General features: G+C 37.5%; 1 protein-coding gene across 9 annotated transcripts in view; it reads left to right on the forward strand.

The window, feature by feature from the left end:
- Window positions 1–23,775, forward strand: part of LRRC28 (leucine rich repeat containing 28) — a 130,632-nt gene that overhangs the window by 102,030 nt on the left and 4,827 nt on the right. For 8 of the 9 annotated variants that reach the window (XR_001888151.1, XM_017886899.1, XM_017886900.1 and 5 more), the window contains 2 exons: window positions 8,931–9,106; window positions 10,720–10,879. Coding sequence is in view for 7 of the 9 variants with exons in the window: in XM_017886899.1 (XP_017742388.1) it covers window positions 8,931–9,106; window positions 10,720–10,879 (336 nt within the window). In the remaining 2 variants the exon portion in view is untranslated. Of the gene's footprint in view, window positions 1–8,930; window positions 9,107–9,301; window positions 9,445–10,719; window positions 10,880–23,775 lie in introns of those variants that run through there. The other variant, XR_001888152.1, reaches the window with a different exon arrangement.

The following is a 23,775-nucleotide window of genomic DNA, read 5'->3' on the forward strand; positions in this document are numbered from 1 at the left end:
CCCCCCCCCCCCCCCCGCCCCCACATACCCCAGCTTTATTGAAGTAGAGTTGGCAAATAAAATTGTAATTATTTAAATTGTACACGTGATGGTTTGATGTACATACATTGCCACACGTGCCATTATAAACTCAGTGGTGCTGGTCACAGAAAGTAGAGGAATCAGCATTAATTTAGAAGGTTTTCTTTCTCCGAAGCCCATTGCAATGACAATTTTACTGCAGTGACAGTCCTAGTATCTAGGATTTTACCAGTTGGAAATATTTAGAACTCAACATTTGAGATAGTCCCTCAAAATAAATCATGATTCTAGCAACCAAAACAGATATTTCAGTTAATGGGCTTTTATTTTCAGAGCAGCAATAATCTTTTCTTTTTAGTCAGGCTTTTAGAAAGATGGTTTCATCTTCTCCTTCTACAGTGCTGGCACAGAACCACCCTAAAGTGTTTCCCTGAGTGGCCAAGGATTAAGATGGGGCCACTCAACCACCAGGACCCACTTGTGACTGACCTTCCTTTCCCTACTTCAGCAGCCAAGTGAATACCCCGGAGGCAATCTAATCAGCATGTTTGACTCTCCCCTTCTAGTCCCCATCATCCTGCATGACTTGGCACAGGCTATGTGTAATTCTGGCAAGAAAAGGGATGACAATAAATATATACATAGAAGACAGCCGTTCCCCCCGTTGGCATAGCATAGCTCCAGGGGCAGTCCTAGGAGCAGTTCTTTTAGGAAAACTTATGCAGTTGTTATCTTGGGAAAATCCAAGATGAGTTCAGTGCCTGTATAGGCTGATGAACTCCAAGCTGAGAGATGTATTCTGGAACTTTCTGTGAAGCAAAGATAATAGAATTGGTGTTTTTAGCTCAGTGATTTTTCTACAGCTGCTTATGTCACAGCTGTGATACTATGTAGTCATTAATCCTAATGAGTTCTTAAAGGATCATTAATATAGCCTAATTCTTCCAGGTGGTGAATAAAATGGCTGTAGTCACCATGGTACATAGAATGATGCAAGCAAGCTCCAAAGCTGAAGGCACTTTTTCCCACACCAAAACCTTCAGCGACCAAACCGAAATGCAATCTGCATCTCTGCCACAATTAAGGAGTAGCTCTTATTTAAGAAAAAGTGGGCTGGGCACAGTGGCTCAAGCCTGTAATCCCAGCACTTTGGGAGGCCGAGACGGGCAGATCAGGAGGTCAGGAGATCGAGACCAGCCTGGCTAACGCGGTGAAACCCTGTCTCTACTAAAAAAATACAAAAAACTAGCCGGGCGAGGTGGCGGGCACCTGTAGTCCCAGCTACTCGGGAGGCTGAGGCAGGAGAATGGCGTAAACCCGGGAGGCGGAGCTTGCAGTGAGCTGAGATCCGGCCACTGCACTCCAGCCCGGGCGACAGAGCGAGACTCAGTCTCAAAAAAAAAAAAAAAAAAGAAAAGTGCCTTATACTTTGTTGTTTAGATATAGATATTATTGACTACTAGAAAGTTCTGTTTGTGCTAAGTAGAGAGATATTTTTAAATCTTTGACTTGGTGTCTGGTAGCAGTGGTAGTAAATTTGATGAGAACTCCAAATCTTTTAGAAAAACAAAACACTAGGGGAAAATACACAAATTAGGTAGAAGTCGACTTTTTTTATTATCAAACTTTTGTTAGTAGTAATAGAGAAATAAAATTATTAACAATATAGGTATCAAACAACCAGTTTTCTAATAGTAGTATTGAGGGAATAAGCGATCCTACTTATAAATGGCCTATAATCTAAAGGCCTTTTTAGCCTGTTGGTTTAGCTCTGAACTCTGAATGCTTTCTTCATAGAAATGGCTCTGGCCACTACCTTCCTAAGCAAACTCATTGAAGAGCCTATTGACTCATTGACTATTTTGCACCCCCTAAATTATACTTACATATTTCTATGGCAAAATGTGTTTAGAATTTTAATAGATGATAACTGCTGAAGCTTTGACAACAGCATTAAGAGTCTCCTTTCTTCTGCCTCTTTATCTGTTGGATATGTGGAAAGGGACTTCCCAGTTCCAGTTCAAAGTAGTGTTGCTTCGTGCCTCAGCCTAAAGGAAAGGAGGGGAAAAGGGTAGTAGCACAAGGGCCTGGGGGAAATCTAGTAAAAGGACATACATGTATTTGAAGCCTAGAAAGTGCCCTTCTTGATTCAGAACAAGAATTTTGGTCCAGTTGTTCCTTCAGTGAACATTTATTGAGCAACTACTCTGGTCACTGTATGAGATAATGGCTATACAGTGATGAGCTAAGCAACGCAGTACCTGCCCTCATGGACCTTCTGATCTAGCCAGGGAGTCAAGCAAACCCTAAATAATGTAACAAACTTGATACTAGTTCTCTTTAAGGAGGTAATATTTAATCTGAGACCTGAAAGATCAACTCCCTTGGTTCTTCACTGCTATCATATGTTGCATCTGGCCTAGATGTAGGCCCGGGATATAAGAACAGCTTCTGCTGTGCTGTACAAGCTCTGAAACAATTGCAGTACCCTTTTCAGATTGAGGGTCTAAGAATTAGAGCAACAACTAAGCAAAATGAACACAGCTTTAGGGACTTGCGAGGCAATATAAGAAAAGGCTGAGATATATATATTTATCTCAGATTCACATCTCGGAGGGAGAATAGAGAGAGAATGGGGTATAAAACTTATAAACAGGTATAAAAACAGCAAATAGCAAGTGTTGCAGTTTTAAGAAATCTCAGAAGTCTCATAAAATTATCTTTGGTATTCATGGAAATGCAAACAAAGTTATCTTCTCCTTATTCTGTGTTTATTTGTCAAATAATTTGTGAACATTAGCAAATCAGCACAGTGCTAGAAATTGTGGGAAAAACAAATATAGTTTAAATGTTTATCTTGATATGCAAAAATAACTGTAATACAAATAATAAATACCCTAAGAGAGGTAGAGCAATGGAAATGTATAGCATGGAACTGTGTTTTATGACCTAGCTTCAAAGCCACACACTGTTGTTTCTGTTAAATCCCGTTGATTACACAGGTCAACCCTATTCACAGTAGGAGGGGAGTGACCACTAGGAGCGAGGACCATTCGGGGCCCACTTGGAGACTGGCTATCACAGCTTCATGGCATCTATACTATTTGCTAGCCTCATGGAAAGGAATGATCTTCATTTTTTTCTGGGTTTTTCTTGTTATTACAGGAGTAAATGTCCTTTTCCTTCTACATTATAGCCAGAAAGAGAGGTTCATCCCATGTTAGAATTTTAGAGAATGGTAATTGGCACATATGCTTACTGAGGAGAACTTAACGGTAAAAGTAATCCTCTACAGGATGATTTTTTCCAGTTGTTTAATCATGTAAAAAAGAAAAAAAAACCAAGCCACTGCTTTGCTTTTTATTGTGTAAATAAGCAATTATAACTGGATTTGTGTCCAAATTGGTTAAATACTATTCTAAGAGTTTATTAATATAACCACTGAGGGTAATAGAGTTGCTTGTATGAGAAATGTATTCTGAGTTAAACCAATATACTAAAAGTAGTCCATTTTTATGTAGGGGCTGCCTGCCTCCAGTATCGGATACCTGAAACACACTTTCATGGAGCAGGACCAAAGTGGCCTGGCTGCAGATGAAAGTACTCAAGTGTGATTGAAACTGTCATTTAAGAGACTGAGTTTGCAGTTTGACACCCATGAAGTTAATTGTTGTTAAAACAAAAATATTAATTACTTTTAAGTGTTAGCAGAACATAAGAGAACCCAGGGTCTCTACAATATAACTTTCACAGTATCTAGGAAACATTCCAAAATTACAAGACATGTAAAGAATCAGGAAAATGTGACCCATTCTCAAGAGGAAAGGTGACCAGCAGAGACTCCAACTTTAGATGACCCAAATTGTTGAAGTGACACACAGAGATTTCAAAGCAACTGTTACAGTTATTCTCAATGATTAATGAATGAAAAGGCCAGAAAAATCGAGACTAAAAAAAAGGAATTGAATCTAGAATTAAAAACAGTGTCTGAAGTAAAAAATTAACTTAACGAACTTCATGACAGAATGGTTGGAACAGAGGAAATGTCACTGAACTATAGATAGATCAGTAGAATTGATCCCATCTGAAGGACACATAGAAAAGACATTGAAAACAAAAATGAACACAGCATCAGGGACTTGCCAGCCAATATAAAAGAGTCTTGTGCATGTATAATTGGCATCCTAGAAGGAAAATAGGGAGAGAATAGGTAACATCAGTAACAAACATGTTTGAAGAAATAATGTTTAAAAATTTCCCAAATTTGATGAAAAACAAATTTACAATTTCAAGAAGCGTAGCAAATCCTAAGCAGTATAAATTCAAAGAAAACCATGCATAGGCAAAGCTGATGAAAACAAAAGACAAAAAGAAAATTTCGAAAGCAACCCGAGAAATAACATTACATACAAAGGAGTAATTCAAAAAGATTGTTAACTTCTCATCAGAAACTTTGAAGTCCAGAAAACAATACAACTATATTTTATAAGTGCTGAAGAAAAAAGTCAACTCAGAATTATATAAATACATTCTTAGAACAAAACTTAGCCTTAAGTAGCTCTGCCAAGATGACAGACTCTTTGTCCAAGCCAAGGTTTATTCTTTCTAGGTGACATAGTTTCTTTCCATCTCCATATCCACTTCTCCCCTTTCCTTTTACTTTTAAGCTGAAGAAAAACTTTTTTGCTAAAAGGGAGAAGGATAAATCTGTAGCACTTCCCACAAGAATGCACATGTAGATGACACAGCATAGTTTCTGAAGGAGAAAAGGTCATTATTTGGGTACTACCAAAGTCAAAAAGCTCTCACTCCCCTCTCAGTCTATTATATATTAATGTCTGTCTCTCCTCACTATGATAGGCCCAGTTTTGATCTTAAAGTGTGTTCCTCACAAATGTATATGCTCATATGTACCAAATACACAATTTTTATGGAGACAGGATTTGTAGTAGCTCCACACTATGAACAGCCCAAATGTCCATCATTACTACACAGCAATGAAAATGAATAAACTACAGTACACAAAGCAACATGGATGAATTCCAGAAGTATAATGTTGACAAAAGAAACCAGGCACAGCAACCTTCATGCTGTTCAAACAGGCCAAACCAGACTATAGTGTTAGAATTTGGAATAGTGGTTCCCTTTGGGGTATGGGTTTTGCTTAGCAGTGGGACCCAAGGTGGTCTTCTGAGGTTCTTGTTCTTGACCTTGGTGGTGATTAGTGTGTTCATCTTGTGAAAATCACAGAGCAACTGTGATTTCTGTACTTTTCTATATGATGATATGTTTGAATAATGTTTTAAATATTTTAAAGTTTACCTTAAAATATCAATAATTTATTCAACATTATATTAAAGAAAACAAACATTACTATATTGGTATGTTAAGAAAAACTTTAGATGAATTCCGTAGCCATATATAATAATTTTATATTAAATGTTGATGTATTCAAACTATGGCCATTAAAATCAGGAATAGGAGAGGAGTGAGGGCCCACTGTCACCACTACCATCTGTCTGATGCAATAAGATGGATAAAAAGGAAATAGACATTATAAATACTGGGAAAAAAGAACCAGAAAGGTCTTTATAGGTGATATGCTTGAATACCTAGAAAACTCAAGATATGCTACCAAAAAAATCTTTCAGACACATAAAAGAATTTAGTAAGGTGGCTAAATATAAGATAGCATACAAAGATCAGCAGCTTTTATATCTTCATAAATTAGAAATCAAAGGTAGGGAAAAAATGTCATTTATATTTGTACCATACATTTAAATATCCAGTAATAAATATCACAAGAAAGGAACAGAATCTATATGAAGAAACTTGTGAAATTTTTATTAAAGGATAGGATATAAAGCACTAGGTGGATAGTACAGACATACCATGTTTGCAGATAAGGAAATTTATTATCAAATTACCTCTCTTAACATGGAAATCGATGTTAATTCTAATCCAAATCTCTGGAAGGCTTTAGGAAAATAGAGATAAAATAATTGTAAAGTTCAAATTGAATGGTAACTGAGAATTGCAAGAAAAAAAATTGAACAATAATAGGGCAGTCTTGTCAAATGATAGAATCTTCTATAAAGTATTGTAATCAAAACAATATAGAACTGACACAGAATTAAATTAATGCATCACTGAAACAGACTAAAGACTCCAGAAAGCAATGCCAGGGTATATGGGAACTTAATAGGATAAAGAGAACAGTGCGATTCGGAGGTAAATGATAGTGTTGTTTAATAATGCTACCCCAATTATTTTTCCGTTTGGAAAAAAAAAGCTATATCCTATTTTATATTATATAGCCAAGTAAGACAAATAGATAAAACATCTACCTGTAAAGGCCAGGTGTGGTGGCTCACACTTGTAATCCCAGCACTTTAGGAGGCTGAGGCAGGCCGATCACTTGAGGTCAGAAGTTCAAGACCAGCCTGGCCAACATGGTGAAACCCCGTCTCTACTAAAAATACAAACATTAACCAGATGTGATGGTGGGTGCCTGTAATCCTAGCTACTCGGGAGGCTGAGGCAGGAGAATCCCTTGAACCCGGGAGGCAGAGGTTATAATGAGTTGAGATCATGGACTGTACTCCAGCCTAGATGACAGAGCAAGACTCCATCTTAAAAAAAAAAAAAAAAAAAAAATCTACACGTAAAAATACAATAAACATACTGGAAGAAACTTTAGGATAATATATGCACAGTCTTCAAATTAGGGTAACCCTCTTAAGAAATTCAGGAAAATGTAGATACTGTGAAGAAAATAAGTGGATAGATTTCACATCAGAAAAGAATGACTGCTGACAAAGGGAACCATATGCAAAGTTAAAAGACAAAAACATTTTTATTGATAAATATTTCAGTGTATATGACAAAGGATTGTTATCACCAATATGGAAGTTCCTACAAATTGTTATATTTTAATTCAACAGAAAATTAGGTAAGGGATGGACATGGACAGTTTACAGAAGAAGAAATACAAGTGGCCAGCAAACCTAACAAAAGGTGATCAAACTCATTAGTAACCAAGGAGACATTTCCATTAATCAGCCTAGCAAAAACTAAAATGACTGATAATATCCATTTCTGATGATGGTGTGGGGAAATGGATACTTTCTTAACAGTCATTTTGGAAAGATCTCAGGCATTTAAAATGTTCATTTTTCATGGCCAGTGGTCTCAGTTTGGGGATTTTACTATAATAAAAACATCTGTGCATTGGAATGTATGTAAGATTTATTGTGATGATGTATGTGTAGTAGGAGGGAAAACATTGAAGTCAGGATAAACATAATGAATAAATAAATAAACTGTGGTTCATCCATAGTATGGAAAATTGCAAAAGGAATTCTCTAAATCTATCTTGATTAGTATAAAAGATTATGTGAACAAAATCGCATTTCAGAATTATTTGCTTTGGGAACTAACAGAAAGCCACTGGCTTCTTACCCATAATGATACTCCATACCTCTTCTGTTTATCTCAAGCTCTCATTTTCAAGACCCTAAAGACTTCCCCATTTCTGTTTCCTTCTATATTTGGGTTCTCTTTACCTCTTTGCCACTTATCAGTCCCTTACCTGTCTGCCATACTGTGGTCAGATAGTTGGTAAAAAACAAAACAAAACAAAGAAACAAAAAAACCACACCTAACAGTCTTCCCCATGAATTAAAACCATCTAACTTCAGCTAATATTCCTGGCCTCCTCCCCCTACCCATCCATACCTGCATCCCTGTTTCCAGCACTGTTGAAACCAAGATGTAGCCATATTCTTTCAGGCTTCTGTACTGCTGCACATGCTGTTCCCTCTGCTTGGAATGCTCATTACACATTTCCATTTATTCCAGGTGAGTTGAACATTAAGTCAGATGCTGACTTATCTTTAAAATTTCCCCTAATTCCCTAGACAGAGTCAGTCAACCCTTCTTTGCCCCCACATTAGAACAGTTGTAATGATTTCTCCCAAAGGAAGGGTTCATTCTTGTTTTTCTTAATTTAAGTATCTTAACTGACTAGCATATAGTAAGTGCTCTGGAAATGTTTTCTGATGGAGGGAAGGAACAAACGAAGAAAATTTTAAAAAGTAAATGAATCAAGGGCTTCTGGCTTCCAGTCCTGTGCCCTAAGCTTCATTGCTTGTATCTGGTCAAGGTTAGTGATATTATTTTGTGTTTTCAGAGCCAAGGTTTGTTGGCCATCTGTATGTCATTAGACAAGAAAAGTATTGAGGCTCGTAGGTTACCCAGTGGTTTCACACAAGAAATAGAATGAGATTGGATTTGTGAGTTTCGGTAACATTGCAGCATTAGGGACGAGGACATCTCTGCCTTCTGGTTAAAAGTGGCTGCAGGGAATAGGGCATGACTTGGCTTATTGAGTATGCCAAGAATATTTTCCCCACAAGTTTATGGAAGGATCCAATAAAGTTATCTTCTGCCATTTAAAATCTATTTGCTTTGTGGGTTTAAGTTTTCTACACAAAATTCTATTAAACCAAGATGCTGTTACTCAACAAGGTACTTTTTTTTTTCTTTTAATTTTGAGAGTTTCAAAAACACACATACTTAGAGAGGATAATAAAATGGGGAAAAGTAGAATTTACAAAGCAAATTATGTAGAGCCTAGGAAGGAAAGTTCCTTTAAGGTTCTTCCTTGCTGGAAGTGACTGGGCCTCAGCAATGATTTAGCTGAGTTCCAACTAATGAGTTTAGATTTCTGGGCCAGGTTTTATGAAGGAAACCGGGATAGCATCTGTTCACTTTGAAAAGAATTCTGGCAATTCTACTTTAAAAGAATTCATACATTTTCAAATGTATATTTTGATTAACACATTTTATTGGCACCCGTATTCTTCTCCTTATTGCTAATAATACTGTGAATGTGTGTCTTTCTGCAGCTGTGGTGCTCCCATTCAAGTTTCCGAGGTGAAGCTGCTTTCCTTTTCATCAGGGCAGCGAACTGTTTTCCTCCCAGCCGAGGTGAAGGCCATAGGGACGGAGCATGATCACGTCCTCCCTCTGCAGGAATTGGCCATGAGAAGTCTGTATCATACCTACCACAGCTTGCTGAAAGGTATGTGGGACTTCTGGTTTTTTTATTATTCTGTGTTATTTAGTGAACGTTGTGCTTTGTGCACCTGTTTGAGCTTTCATCTTTAAAAAAAAAAATTATTGTGGTAAAATACACATAACACGAAAGTAACCATTTTATCCATCTTGAAGTGTACAGTTCAGTGGCATTAAGTACATTCACATTGTTTTGCAACAGGATTTTTCTAATAAGAAAAATACTTCTGATATTTTATCAACACTGATCACTTTAGCACCCCCTACAGACAGAGAAGCATTCTAAAAAAACGTGGTTGTCAGTTGCAAAGGATGGTGCTTAAAAGTTCAACTGTGTGGTTTCAGGTAAGGAACTTGGTGTTTGGGAATGTGTATTTGGTTGAAGTAAAAGGCTAGCAGAGTAGGGGAAATTTGGAAAGATCTTGTCCTTAAAGTTGGATACGTCAGTAGAGCAGGTTTTTGCCTTGCTGCCTCCTTGCATCTCAGCAATATGTAGACCTAAAGGAGGTAGAAGTACTGGGAGCCGTTGGCAGTATTGTCGTAGTGAGGCAGCTGAAATTTGGAAAAGATTTGGCAGTGCACAGATTTGATAGGTATTGTGGGTGTATGTCTGAAATGCTTTAAGACAGCACTAGGCAATATTAATACGAAAAATACATTTCAGGTGTTTTTAAAACTGTGAAATGTTTCATCTTTACTTAAAAAACAGAGTCCATATAAAACATCTCACATTAACCTTCCAAAATGCCTAGTGCAAAGTTAAGTTGGTTTTAAAAGTTAAACAGAAAATTATAGTTGTTCACCAATCAGTAAATTCCATTTTTCTAAGTGTTATTGATGAGTCTGGACATATATAAAAGGTAAAAAGATGATTTGTATTTCCTTCCCAAAGATGAGTTGATAATTTTTAGATTTCACCTCAGCATGACCATTTCTCTCTCTGTTGGATGTTCATCATCAGTAGAAACCTAGCATAAATGTGTCCTCAAGATTGCTTGGGCCACTGGGATGTTTTGCTTTAAATGTCTCTTTTGGGTAGCTCAGACTAAGCTGGGAAGGAAGCTCCCTGTTTTTATTAATGACAGTTCATGGGAATAAGACAAGGAAAAGCTTGATTTCATTATTTTTCATTCTTTTTTTATTTCCTCCTTTTCATTCTCTTTAAAAAATATGATTTAGCCTTAGTGGAAGATTGATACTAAATGCCTGATAGATTAGGGAGAACTTAATGAAAGTCAGTTTTAGTCGTCAGTTCCAAAAAGTCTCTGACTCTTATTAAAGTTTGCAAAATCCTCTTTGGGTGAATTATCCCTTTTTGATCTTTGTTCTTAAAAAATATTTTATCTCACTTATTCCTTGCCTCTACCTCAATAGTTTCTGGCTCTTAAAATGATTGAATTTGTGTTTTCTTTTAGTATCAAAAATATAAAAAAAAACTTTCATTTTCAGATGATGTTATAGATTTTTATTCAGTGTCTATCAATCAGATAACAGAATTTTCAACATGAAGTACTTTTAAGTAACTGAAATTATTTGGTAACAAAGAGAAATATTTTAAGAAGCCTAGTTTAAGGAAGTCTGATTTTTTACTCATGTGCGTGATTTTCTCTTGTGTTCCAGATTTGAACTTTCTGTCTCCAATCTCATTACCCAGAAGTCTCCTGGAGCTGCTGCATTGCCCTCTGGGGCACTGTCATCGGTGTAGTGAGCCTATGTTTACCATCGTCTACCCCAAGCTCTTTCCCTTGAGAGAGACACCAATGGCAGGGCTGCACCAGTGGTAATCATGCCTAAGTGGGCACCAGGGTTTACACCCAGGCAAGGGGTGCCGGGTGGGGAGGCGAGAGGCTGTGCATGAAAGCATTAAGTCGGCAATTTTAAAGGGGCATAACATGCTTCCTGAGGAACAGCTAAATGAAATGATGCTCACTTTGAACATCAGAAGAAAACTGGACTTGCCTTTATTAGTTAATTTTTTGGTCATGTGCTGGACAGTTTTATAGTATATATTATTAAGAGGAACTCATTCTTTGTGAGAATGTTTTCCTGCTATTTCCCTATTCACAGTATCCTTTAGGCAATAAGGGATGCAAGAAAAAAAATATGTTGTATAACAGGATGCGCCCAGCTCTTTTACTTAGTTGGTGTTGCTAACTGAAAATGTGTGATTGAGTTCTGTGTCTGTGTGTGTGTGTGTGTGAGAGAGAGAGTGTGCATGCGCACACACACACATTTCTGTTTTGAATTTCTAACCCTTCCAAGTGGCATTCTCATGCCCAATAGTGCTACTTTCAAAAAAGAATAGTGGGTTGGGCGTGGTGGCTCACGCCTGTAATCCCAGCACTGTGGGAGGCCGAGGTGGGCAGGTCACAAGGTCAAGAGATGGAGACCATCCTGGCTAATATGGTGAAACCCTGTCTCTACTAAAAATATAAAAAATAGCCAGGCATGGTAACGGGCGCCTGTAGTCCCAGCTACTCGGGAGGCTGAGACAGGAGAATGGCATGAACTCGGGAGGCGGAGCTTGCAGTGAGCTGAGATTGCACCACTGCACTCCAGCCTGGGTGACAGAGTGAGACTCCATCTCAAAAAAAAAAAAAAAAAAAAAAAAAATAGCAGTTAAAGATAGGCCATCAAATGAAAAATTCCCCATTTCTACAACCTTAGTTTATGGGCTTCCTAAATTTAGGAAACTAAATTTACACTTTTTCTAACTTTGAGTTTGTTTAAGTTAAAAAAAGTACTATAGTACCTCATTTATCACCATCAAATATATTTCATGTGAGTAAATTTTCCACATAACTGAAGCCATTATCCCTCTTTCAATGCCAAAAAGCATTTTGCTTGTAATCATGTTAATAGAAACCTTTCCAAGATTTTCTTTCCCTCCTTCGTTTCTTAATCCATGCAAGATAAGCAATATAGGGCAGTGTTCAGAGCATGGACTTTGCACCCAACAAGCTTGGCTCTTCTGTTGTGAGAATGTGGGCAGGCTGTGGGACTTCTCAAAATGGGGGTACAACAGCCTGCGTGGCAGGGCCATGTGAGGTTTGGCAGATGAGAAAGGCACACACCTGGCACTTAAGAGGTATTCAACAAATGGTAGTTCCCATTTCCATAGCTCTACCCACTCCATCCCAAAACCGTGTTTATCTTTTTCTTGCGCTGGATAATCCTGTTTTGCTATATTTCATTTCCTGTTTCAATCTTCTGCAATTTTAATGTTTCATGCTTGCAGGAGCCCTGCTCCAAATCTTTCTAGTTTGCTACTTCTAAGGTGATCAGATAACCAGATTTGGTGGAATTGCATTTAAATTAGAATAAAAATAATTGAATCGGGTTCTAAGTGTATTACTACATGAATAAAATTAACAAATAAAATAGACACGTTTATGAGAAGCTTATAGTGGTGAAGTGCACAGGCCCTGATTCCAGCTCCACAGGCCACCTCAGGCAATTTACTGACCATCCCTGAGCTTAGTCTTTTCATCAATAGAATGGGAATAATAATAATATCTATTTAATAAGGTCATTGTGAGAATTAAATGTGATCATCCCTGTGAAGAGCCCAGGATGGTGTCTGGCAAATAATAAAAAGCAAATGTTAACTATTATTATCGATTTTTGTAGTTCAGAGACTTTTATTTCTTATTTTGCTGTGTTTTAGTAAATGATCTTTATGTTAGCAAGATATCATCACAGGAAAATCTTAACTAATTCATTAAACTATAGTTCAAACCCTTATGCATTGTTATTATACAATTTCCTATAGAAGACATTTCCTTACTGAAAATATGAAAATGTAAACAAAATGATAGGGTCAGGATGCTCAGTAGCCAATCAAATTCTGAATACCTGTTTTTAAAATTAAACTTGTTAAATCATGGCAATTCATTTATGAAAATAAAGTAGATCCTTCAAATGAAATAACTTTTATGTTATCTTTATATAAAATTTGGGGAATTTAGGCAGTACTTGCATTTTCCATTTACTATTTAATTTCCCTGCTACAATTGAGAAATATAGTGTGACTAATCTATTGTTTCAGGACATAAATACGATATTAATTTCATAAAATGAGTATATCAAGTACATAGAACTAAGGCAATGTCCTTTTCTTGCATAAAGCCAGAGTGCCTCTGTTTATAGCAGAGATGTAATGCCAAGATACAAACATGGCTTTCTGTGGGAAGTTAATGGTAGGGTCTGAAATTGAGAGTTTGTGGCTTTCATTCAGCCCACCAGGCTGTGCTCCTTCCCATGTTGCCATGGAGAGTGTATTAAAAGCATAGGCTTCAGTTTCTACCATAGTCTTAAAAGTACTTTCTTTTGTAATTGAAAACCAAATACTTGAATCTCCAGTAGCTTTTTGCTGAAAACGTTTTTTAATATCATAAACTCTAAAAGATCTAAGTTTTCTAATATATTCAGTTGTTTGCATTGCTTGTCATAAAATACATTATATCAGCCAATATCTAAATTAATGTGAACATCTGGCATTATTTCAAAAAGGAGCATATTGAATATTCTTCTAAAATACCAAATTCAGTGGAAGTGTTAGTTTCAACCTAAATTTAATACAGAGTGAAGTAAAAAGAAATGACAGTATTTTGCATAAACAATAAACACCCAAACTTTCAAATATATATAGCAAAGAAGAATAGCTAGCAAATTCATGACTTTTGATCCTGTAGGCATAGCAAATTTTCATTTTCAAAACTTATTGTTCATTTATTAAAATGGAGAACTTCAACACAGAAGATTATTTCTTAGTAAAATAACATATTTCTCTTTTCCCAAGCATGTATGGATTTCACAAGTTCTGTATTTCCCATAGGAAACCAGGCTACCCAAAGTTTTTCAGGGGCATTGGATTAGTTTGCCAGGGATGCTGCAACAAAGTGCTACAAACTGGGTGGCTTAAACAACAGAAATTTATTTTATCTCAGTTTTGGAGGCTGGAAGTCCAAGATCAAGGTGTCAGCAGGGTTGGTTCCTTCTGAGGCTGTGAGGGAGGGATCTGTTCCAGGCCCCCATCACTTGTAGATGACAATCTTCTCCCTTCGTCTCTTCACATCATTTTCCCTTTATGAATGTCTGTCTCTGTGTGCAAGTTTTCTCTTTTTATAAGGACACCATTCATATTGGATTAGGGCCTACCCTAATGACCTCATCTATTATATGTGCAAGGATATTGTTCCCAAATAAGGTCTCTATATTAGTCAGCACAGGCTGCCATAACAAAATGACAGGGTGGCTTAAACAGCAGAAATTATTTTCCCATAGTTCTGGACAAAAGAAGTCTGAAATCAAGGGATCAGCATGGTTGGGTTCTAGTGAGGGCTCTCTTCCTAGCTTGCAGGCAACCAGCTTCTCATCGTCTCCTTACATGGCAGAGAATGTCTCTTCTTATAAGGGCACAAATCCTATCATGAGGATCCCACCTCATGACCTCATTTAAACCAATTATCTCCCAAAGACATCCTCTCCAAATGCCCTCACATTGGGGGTTTGGGCTTCAACATATGAATTTAGGAAGGAAACAGTCCAATCCATAGTAGTCACATGATGAGGTACTAGGGGTTAGGACTAAAACACAGGAATTTTGGGGGCTATACAATTCAACCCGTAACAGCCGGCGCTCTTTCCCCACTGAGATAAGGAAAAAAAGATGTTTTCTCCTGCTCTTACATAGTCTCTCAATACTGAATATAATACAGAATGCTTCACCTCTTGTCACCAAAATTTGTGGGAAGTTCTCCCCACCAGCAACCAGCCAGTTCTCCAGTAGATACTAGCTAGGTGTCCTGTAAGTCCATCAGTTTCTGGACACTATCTTACTGGAGATAGCATTAGATCCCGCAGGTTAAGGGCTCAGTCCCACAAGACTGCCTCCACTTAAGATGCTAGTTGCAAGTTGTAGATTGTCACCTGTACTTCTGACCAACCAGCTGTAAAATCAGGGCTCCCAATACCTCCTTCTCATGTTCAGTTAATTTGTTAGAGTGGCTCACAGAGCTCATGGAAAAAGTTCTCCATTTTAATAAATGAACAATAAGTTTTGAAAATGAAAATTTGCTATCACAGAGTACTTGAGATCAAGTAATATATAAAGAAAAGAGGTTTATTTGGCTCATGCTTTGGAGCCTGGGAAGTCCAAGATGGAGTGGCCATGTCTGGTGAGGGCTGTCTTGCTGCATCATAACATGTCAGAAAGGCAGCAGGCACAAGAGACAAAGAAAATCGGCCGGGCGCGGTGGCTCAAGCCTGTAATCCCAGCACTTTGGGAGGCCGAGACGGGCGGATCACGAGGTCAGGAGATCGAGACCATCCTGGCTAACACAGTGAAACCCCGTCTCTACTAAAAAAAATACAAAAAACTAGCCAGGCGAGGTGGTGGGCGCCTGTAGTCTCAGCTACTCGGGAGGCTGAGGCAGGAGAATGACATAAACCCAGGAGGCGGAGCTTGCAGTGAGCTGAGATCCGGCCACTGCACTCCAGCCTGGGCGACAGAGTGAGACTCCGCCTCAAAAAAAAAAAAAAAAAGAAAAGAAAATCAGACCAAACTCATCCTTTTCATCAGGAACCCCCTCCCATGATAACTAACCCACTCCTGTGATAACGGCACTCATGAGGGCAGAGCTCTCATGGCCTAATCACCTCTTAAAGGCTTCCAGTATTGTCAAAGACCTTCCAATATTGTCATATTGGCAATTAAATGTCAACATAAACTTTGGAGGGGACATTTAAACCATAGCATTTGAGTTTACTGATTATAAAAGATACAGGTGAACAGCCAGATAGAAGAGACATATAAGGCAAGGCATGTGGGAATAAATATGGAGCTTCCATGCCTTCTCTGGGCATGCCATCTTCCAGCTATCCCAGAGTTCTCCAAACCCAGTCCTTTGGGCTTTTATGGAGGCTTCATTACATAGGCATGATTAATTAAACCATTGATTATTGGTGATTGGCACAACTTTCAGCCCTCCTCCCCTCCCCAAAGGTCAGGGATGGGGCTAAAAGTCCCAACCCTCTAATAATGTCTTGGTCTTTCCAGTGACCAGCACATATCCTGAAGCTACCTAGGGATTCCCCAGCCACCAGTTGTCTCATTAGCATATGAATGACACTCTAATCACTTAGGAGATTCCAGAGTTTAAGGAGCCACATGTCAGGAAACAGGGTCTAAGACTAAATATATATTTCACAATACCACATCCTCCAAAATTCATATCCTCACATGCAGAATAAATTCACCCCATCCCATTCCCAGAAAGTCCTAAATCTATTTCAGCATCAACCCTTAAGTTCAAAATCTCATCTTAAATATCTAAATCAGGTATGAGTCAGGATATAATTCATCCTGGGGCAAAACTCCTCTCCAGCTATGAACCTATGAAACCAGATGACAATTTATCTGCTTCTAGCATGTAATGGTGGGACAGGAATACAATAGACATTCCTATTCCACAAGGGAGAATGTTAGAAGGGAAAAAAAGGGTCACAGGTCTCAAGTCTAAAATCTAGAAGGTAAAATTCCATTAGATTTTAAGGCTTAAGAATAATCCTCTTTGGTTCCACGTTTTGTTCTCTGGGCCCAGTGGGGTGACAATCATACTCCCTTAGTCCTGGATGAACCAAAGAGGTTGCCCTGCCCCTGGAATTGAGAAGATTGCCCTACCCTTGGACTCTTTCTTCTCTTTACGGATAACATAGGTTTGCATGTAGGTAGTTCTTTTGGCCATCCTGCCTAAAATACCAGAAGTCTGACAGCATTTCTTCATCTCATCCCATCTCTGTCCTGTTCATACAAGCTAGCAGTATTTTTGCTGAAATAGTTGATGATCCACAAGTCACATACCTAATCTGTTTGCAAACCATTGTCCAGTCACACTGTTGATGTTCTCTTTCGTGTTTTACAATATGAATAGACTTTGAGAATTTTCTAAATCTTCAGGTTCTGGTTCCTTGTGCTTAATAATAATGTGCTCTCAATTTATCTCTCTCCTCTTGTATTTTACTCACATCTATAAGCAGCAAGAAGAAACCAAGCAGTGTCTTCAACACTTTGCTTAGAAATCTCCTCAGCCAAATATCCAAATTATCATTTACAAATTCTGCTTTCCATCCAACAGAACACAGTTCACTCAAGTCCTTTGCTACTTTATAACAAGGATCACCTTTCTTCCAGTTTCCAATAATACATTTCTCATTTGCAGTCTGAGACCTCACCAGAAGCATCTTTAACATTTGTATTTCTAGCAACATTCTGTTTCTGACAATGTATTTTCTAAGACAATAGAAACTTTCTCTACAGCGCCTTCCTTTCTTTTGTGAGCCCTCACCAGATTCTTCTTTATTTCTCCCAATAATCTCTTTTCTATCACACACCTAAAAACTCTTCCAGCCTCTATTCATTACCCCATGTCAAAGCCACTTCTACGTTTTTAGGTATTTGTCACAGCAGCATCCCACTTCCTGATAGCAAAATCTCTCACATTGAAAGAGAGAGAATGACTGATTTTAAGAAATTGGCTCACACAATTGCAAAGGCTGGCAAGTTCAGAACTTTGGGGCAGACTGGCAGTCTGGACATTGAGGTAAGAGTTGAAGTTGCAGTGTTGAGTCTGAAATCTGCAGGGCACCAGGCTGGAAACTTAGGCAGGGATTCTTTATTGCAGTCTTAAGGAGAATACCTTCTACTTTTTTGCTCTTAAGGCCTTCAACTAATTGGATAAGGCCCACCCACAGTATGGAGGGTAATCTGCTCAACTCAGAGTGTACTGATTTAAGTGTTAATCATATCTTTAAAAAATACCTTTACAGCAACAGCTAGACTAGTATTTGACCAAACAAATGGGCTCCATAGCCTAACCAAGTTGACACATAAAATTAACTATCACAGTTAATCCAAAGGTCTTACTTTAATCACCAGGGTATTTTGCGACAGGAACTGTAGATAGGCCAGTATCACAATGGTTCTTCCCATATTGCTGGTTAAGCTTTAGCCAAAACAGGTAGTACAGAGTGCATTCAGGCTTTATTGCTGTGTTGTCTCTGCTTGTGTGTAATAAGCCATGGGTGCAATGGAAGAACCAATAGTCCTAGGGATAAAGAGATCTAGTTTGGAAGTTGAGCTAGAGCTATATTACTTTTCTTAGTACTGTAAGATATTTACTGTCGTTAGGTTGAATCATACAAGTCATATGCATTTCCATGTGGTCCAACCTGTGATATCCCTTTTACAGGGGAAACAGGTACAGGAAGATTACAAACTGGGCCAAGGTGTCATAGCAGAGCTGGGATTTGAACCCCAGCAGTCTGACTCCAAATCTGTGTTTTAGCCACTGTGTTGTTCAATTAGCTACTAAGTGGACCAGCATATTAGCATAGAGAAATCTTGAAATACATAAACTTGTAAATAATGAGTTTAAATATACTTTCAACTCATAAACTCATAAATACAAAATTAAATATTCTCTAACATTCTGAACAAGATACTTTTGAAATACATGTTTATGTGTATGTATGTACCCACACACGTGTGTGTGTGTATGGTTTGGGTGTTTGCACTAAAAAGTCCAGAAGGATGGAGTTCTAACTCTTTACTATGAGTATCTTGGGAAGGGGGGAATGTGGAGTTATAAGGTAGTCAGGTGTAAGGGGAACTTTCATTTTCAACTCTATATACTTGGGATATAATTTTACAAATCTACAAAACAATATTTGAAAATAATTCTTTCTAGAGGTACTGAAAAAGCCCTTTCTCTAAAACTGTATACACATTAAAAAAGAAAAGGAAAGATTGTTATGGCAATTTTTTTTGTTCAATTAAAAATGTTTTTAAGCAAGTTGCATAAAAGATTGCATAGTGTGATCCAGTCTTTGTCAAGCAATTATAGGTGTGAATATATGTGTATATCTATGTGCACATATATAGTAAATACATGCACATACACATATATTGAAATAATTGTATATATATAGAAAAAGTCTTGGGAAGGACTCATACACCAAAGTAACAGTGGTTTCCTTTAAGTAGTGTTAAATTTTTGTAACAAACTGGTATTACTTTAGAAATTAAAAATAGTTTTAATTATTAAAATATTAGTATGCCAGGCGCCTGTAATCCCAGCTACTGGGAGGCTGAGGCAGGAGAATTGCTTGAACCCGGGAGGCAGAGGTTGCAGTGAGCTGAGATCGTGCCACTGCACTCCAGCCTGGGTGACAGAGCAAGAGTCTGTCTCAAAAACAAAAACAAAACATTAGTATGCCAATGGCTTCTTATAAAAAAATTTTCAAATTACTTTCAAGTAACTCAAAAGACTCATCCTCTTGTTTATTAATTTATCCAGTTGGTCAGCAAACACAGTTCGAGCACCTACTGCCAGCCGGGCGCTGTGGTAGGTGAGGACGCCATGGGCTTCAGTCAGGCCACTTTCAAGCTCAGATTTGCATGGCTTGGTTCTTTCAGGAATTCTTGGTTGTCTGGGCCAGAGTGATTCTATGAGAGTGCCACGTGTCTGAGTGATTGCTGTGCCTTGAGATGGAGACCTGTTTGTTAGAGGGCCTGCAAAACTGACTTGGTCTTACAGTTTCCCTTTGTCTTTCAGAAGACCTAATACTCCCTTCTCCCACTCACTAGTAGTTTATTTTTAAAATAAGCTCTTTTACATAATTCTTATCTGGTTTCATCACTTATGAAATGTTTCACATTTCCTTACCCTTGCTTTTTGTGGCTATTGCTTCTTTGAAGCCAAGTAATATCAGTCATACCAACATTATTTGCACACTCATTTTGGGAATTTTTTTTTCCTTTTGGCAGAAGCCTATTCATTGGCACCCTCTTAAGGTGACTTATGAAATTTCCCACAAGTGAAATAATCTTCAAAAATTTAAGTAAATTGTTCTTAATTGTTTCTTCCTCCTTGTAACATTCAAAAATTATTTGTTGACCATCTGTCATGGGCCATGCTCTGCAGTAGGTACTGAAAATTCTGCTTTGACCCCACCACCTGATTCTTTTCTCATACATATCTCATTCCTAATGTCTAGGGCAAGGACACAATCAGGAAAGAAGTCTGCTTGACATTTCTGTTTCTGTTTCTGCACACAGAATCTTCCCATGAGAGACAGTCACTATGAACATAAATGCAACAAGCAGATACAATATGTTATTAGATGATTCTTGAGTAAGTTAATATGTACACAAGCTCAGGATTTTAACTTTGTCTTATAAATATTTTTTTTCTTTTGGCTTGACTTTCTGTATGACTCAAATATATGCTTTATGTTTTTAATCAGGAAACATATTTGCAGAAGAAATCCCACATTTCTTATGATTTTTGTGGGCTCCAATATGTGCCAACAGCATTGTGATTCGTTCTTTTAAGGAATAGTGGTATTTCTGTATTTTAAAACCAAGCTGAAATGCTCTTTCTTCTGCCTTGCCTGTAAATATGCTCAGAGATTCTAAAGCAACAAATGTCATGTCTGATGTTCTTCGTAGAATTTATCAGCATCTTTTTCTTAACTGTAGAGCTTATTGCTCAGCTCAAAGTGTTTCTCCAGACCTCTGATGTCTCTGGTGCCACAGTTGTGGATTTTAAAGGACTTAACCAACATGAATCCATTCTTAAGGCAGCAGATTTGTTGGTGTACTTGTAATAACTCAGATTATTAACACAACAAACAGATACAATATGTTATTAGATGAGTCTCCTAAAAGCAAATAAGTACACAGCCTTGGGATTTATTTGTTGCACAAATATGACACCACCAGGTTACTCACTCCACCCCCATGAGCTTCATAAGGAGTTAATGATGATCCAAAGGACATTATCCTTTAATGAGTGTAAATCCCGTATCTTCATGGAATTGAATGGTTTTGCTTGGGAGCTGTTTTAGTCCGTTCTCATGCTGCTGTGAAGAAATACCCAAGACTGGGTAATTTATAAAGGAAAGAGGTTTAATTGACTCACACTTCCACATGGCTGAGGAGGCCTCAGGAAACTTACAGTCATGGCTCAAGGGGAAGCAAATATGGCCTTCTTCACGTGGCAGCAGGAGAGAGTATTGCTGAGCAAAGAGGGAAAGGACACTTATAAAACCATCAGATCTCATGAAAACTCACTCACTGTCATGCAAACAGGAGCATGGGAGTAACCGCCCCCCCCCATGATTTAATTACCTCCCACTGGGTCCTTCCCACGACACATGGGGATTATGGGAATTACAATTCAAGATGATATTTGGGTGGGTATGCAGCTAACCCATATGAGGAGCTTTATTTTTAAAAACTAAATGGCTGTGGTATGAAATGTATCCCTAGTATGAATGATTTGCATTTAACATAATTATCTTTTGATCCCTGTGTTAAGTTTCATCAACTAATCCCCAAAATACACTTTTTGTGTCTGTGGTTCTTTTCAATTTGATTTATTCAAATGTATACATCCTGGTATAGCATAAAAATTATTGGAACTAGGTTTCTAACCAACTTCATTTAAAAAAATTATTTAAAAAATTTTTTCATTTCTAATTTTTGTCGGTACATACTAGATTATTTATGGGGTACATGAGATGTTTGATACAGTCATGCAATACATAATAATCACATCATGAAAATCACATTCCCTCAAGCATTTATTCTTTGTATTACTAACAGTGAAATTATACAATTTTAGTTACTTTAAAATGCACAATTGAATTACTGACTGTAGTCACCCTGTTGTGCTATCAAATAGTAGGTCTTATTCATTCTTTCTCATTATTTTTTGTACTCATTAACCATTACCCAACCAACTTTAATTTTTTTAAATTAGAGGTAATGCAAAAGTATCTAATAACTCAAAATTTACATAATTTCTTGAGTTAAGAAAAAAAATTCAAAAGTGATGCTTGCCTTTTTGCTTTCCTAAAGATGTCATTTGAAAACAAGGCTTCTGTTTTGATGAAGTTAAATTAATCCATTTCAATTTTATAGTAATGCTTTTGTGTTCTAAGAAATCTTTACCTCCCCAAGGTCGTGAAGCCTATATAATTACATGTTAATATAATTATATTATAATTCTCTATTCCATTCACTTGATCTATGTCTATCTCTTAGTCAATAGCAAACTGTCATAATTACTATAGTGAGATTATGGTAGGCCTTAATATCAGGTTGAGTGATACTTCCACTTCACTTTTCCCTTTCAGGATTGTTTTAGCTATTCTAGGCCCTACACTTTTCCACTGAATTTTAGAATAAATTTACCTTTGTCTCCAAAAAGCCTTGTTGAGATTTTCATAAGAATTGCTTTAATTTTATAGATTAATTTGGAGACAGTTGACATATATACTATGTTGAGTCTTCTAATGCATGAACATGATGTGTTTTTCCATTTGTTTAGGTCTTTCATCAGCATCTTATAATTTTCAGCATACATACCATTAAATGTTTTCCTAAGTTTATATCAAAATATTTCACTTTTTTGTGTGCTTATCCATGATACTGTGTTTTAAAATTTCAATTTCCATATGTTCATTGTTAGCATATGGGAATGTTATTCATTTTCATATTTCGATTGTATATGTGGCAGGCTTGCCGAACTGGCATTTTAGTTCTAGGAGTATTTTTTGTAGATGCCTTGGGATTTTCTGCATAGAAAATCATGTCATGCTGTCTGCTAAGGAGTAGTTTTATTTCTTCCCTTCCAATCTGTATGCCTTTATTTCTTTTTCTTGCCTTATTGCAGCAGTTAGAACTTCAAGTGCTGTGCTGACTAAGGTTGTGAAAATAGACATCCTTGCCTTGTTGTCTTGTTCCCAATCTTTTTTTTTTTTTTTTTTTGAGACAGAGTCTCACTCTGTCACCCAGGCTGGAGTGCAGTGGCGTGATCTCAGCTCACTGCAAGCTCTGCCTCCTGGGTTCACACCATTCTCCTGCCTCAGCCTCCCAAGTAGCTGGGACCACAGGTGCCTGCCACCAACTCGGCTAAATTTTTTTGTAGTTTTAGTAGAGACGGGGTTTCACCGTGTTAGCCAGGATAGTCTCGATCACCTGACCTCGTGATCTGCCCGCCTCAGCCTCCCAAAGTGCTGGGATTACAGGCGTGAGCCACCGCACCCAGCTGCTTTGTTCCCAATCTTAAAGGGAAAACACTCTGCCTTTCACTGTTAAGTATAATGTGTTAACTATAATAATATATATAATGTGTTAAGTATAATATAATCTGTTAAGTATAATGTGTTAACCCTACTTATCAGTATGGGTTTTTGGTATGTTCTCTTTATTAAATTAAGGAAGATTTCCTCTCTATGTAGTTTGCTGAGAGTTTTAATCATGAAAAAGTGTTCTATTTTGTTAAATGCTTCTTCTGAGTCCATTGATACAATCATATGGTTTTTCTTTTGCCTGTTGATATGGCGGGTGATATTGATTATCAAATATTGAACTAGCCTCACATGCCTGGAATAACTCCCACTTGATCATGATGTGTAATTCTTTTTGTACATTTCTTTAATTTGTTAATACTTTGTTGAAGATTTTAAAATCTTTGTTCATGAAAGATGTTGGTCTGTAATTTTCTGTTTTTGTATTATCCTTGTCTGGTTCTGGAGTCAGGATAATACTGGCCTCATTAAATGAGTTAGGAAGTGGTCCTCTTGTTCTGTTTTTTCCTGAGGAAA

The sequence above is a fragment of the Rhinopithecus bieti genome, unplaced genomic scaffold, assembly GCF_001698545.2.
Source record: "Rhinopithecus bieti isolate Rb0 unplaced genomic scaffold, ASM169854v2 scaffold_15821, whole genome shotgun sequence".
Taxonomy (NCBI): Eukaryota; Metazoa; Chordata; class Mammalia; order Primates; family Cercopithecidae; genus Rhinopithecus; species Rhinopithecus bieti.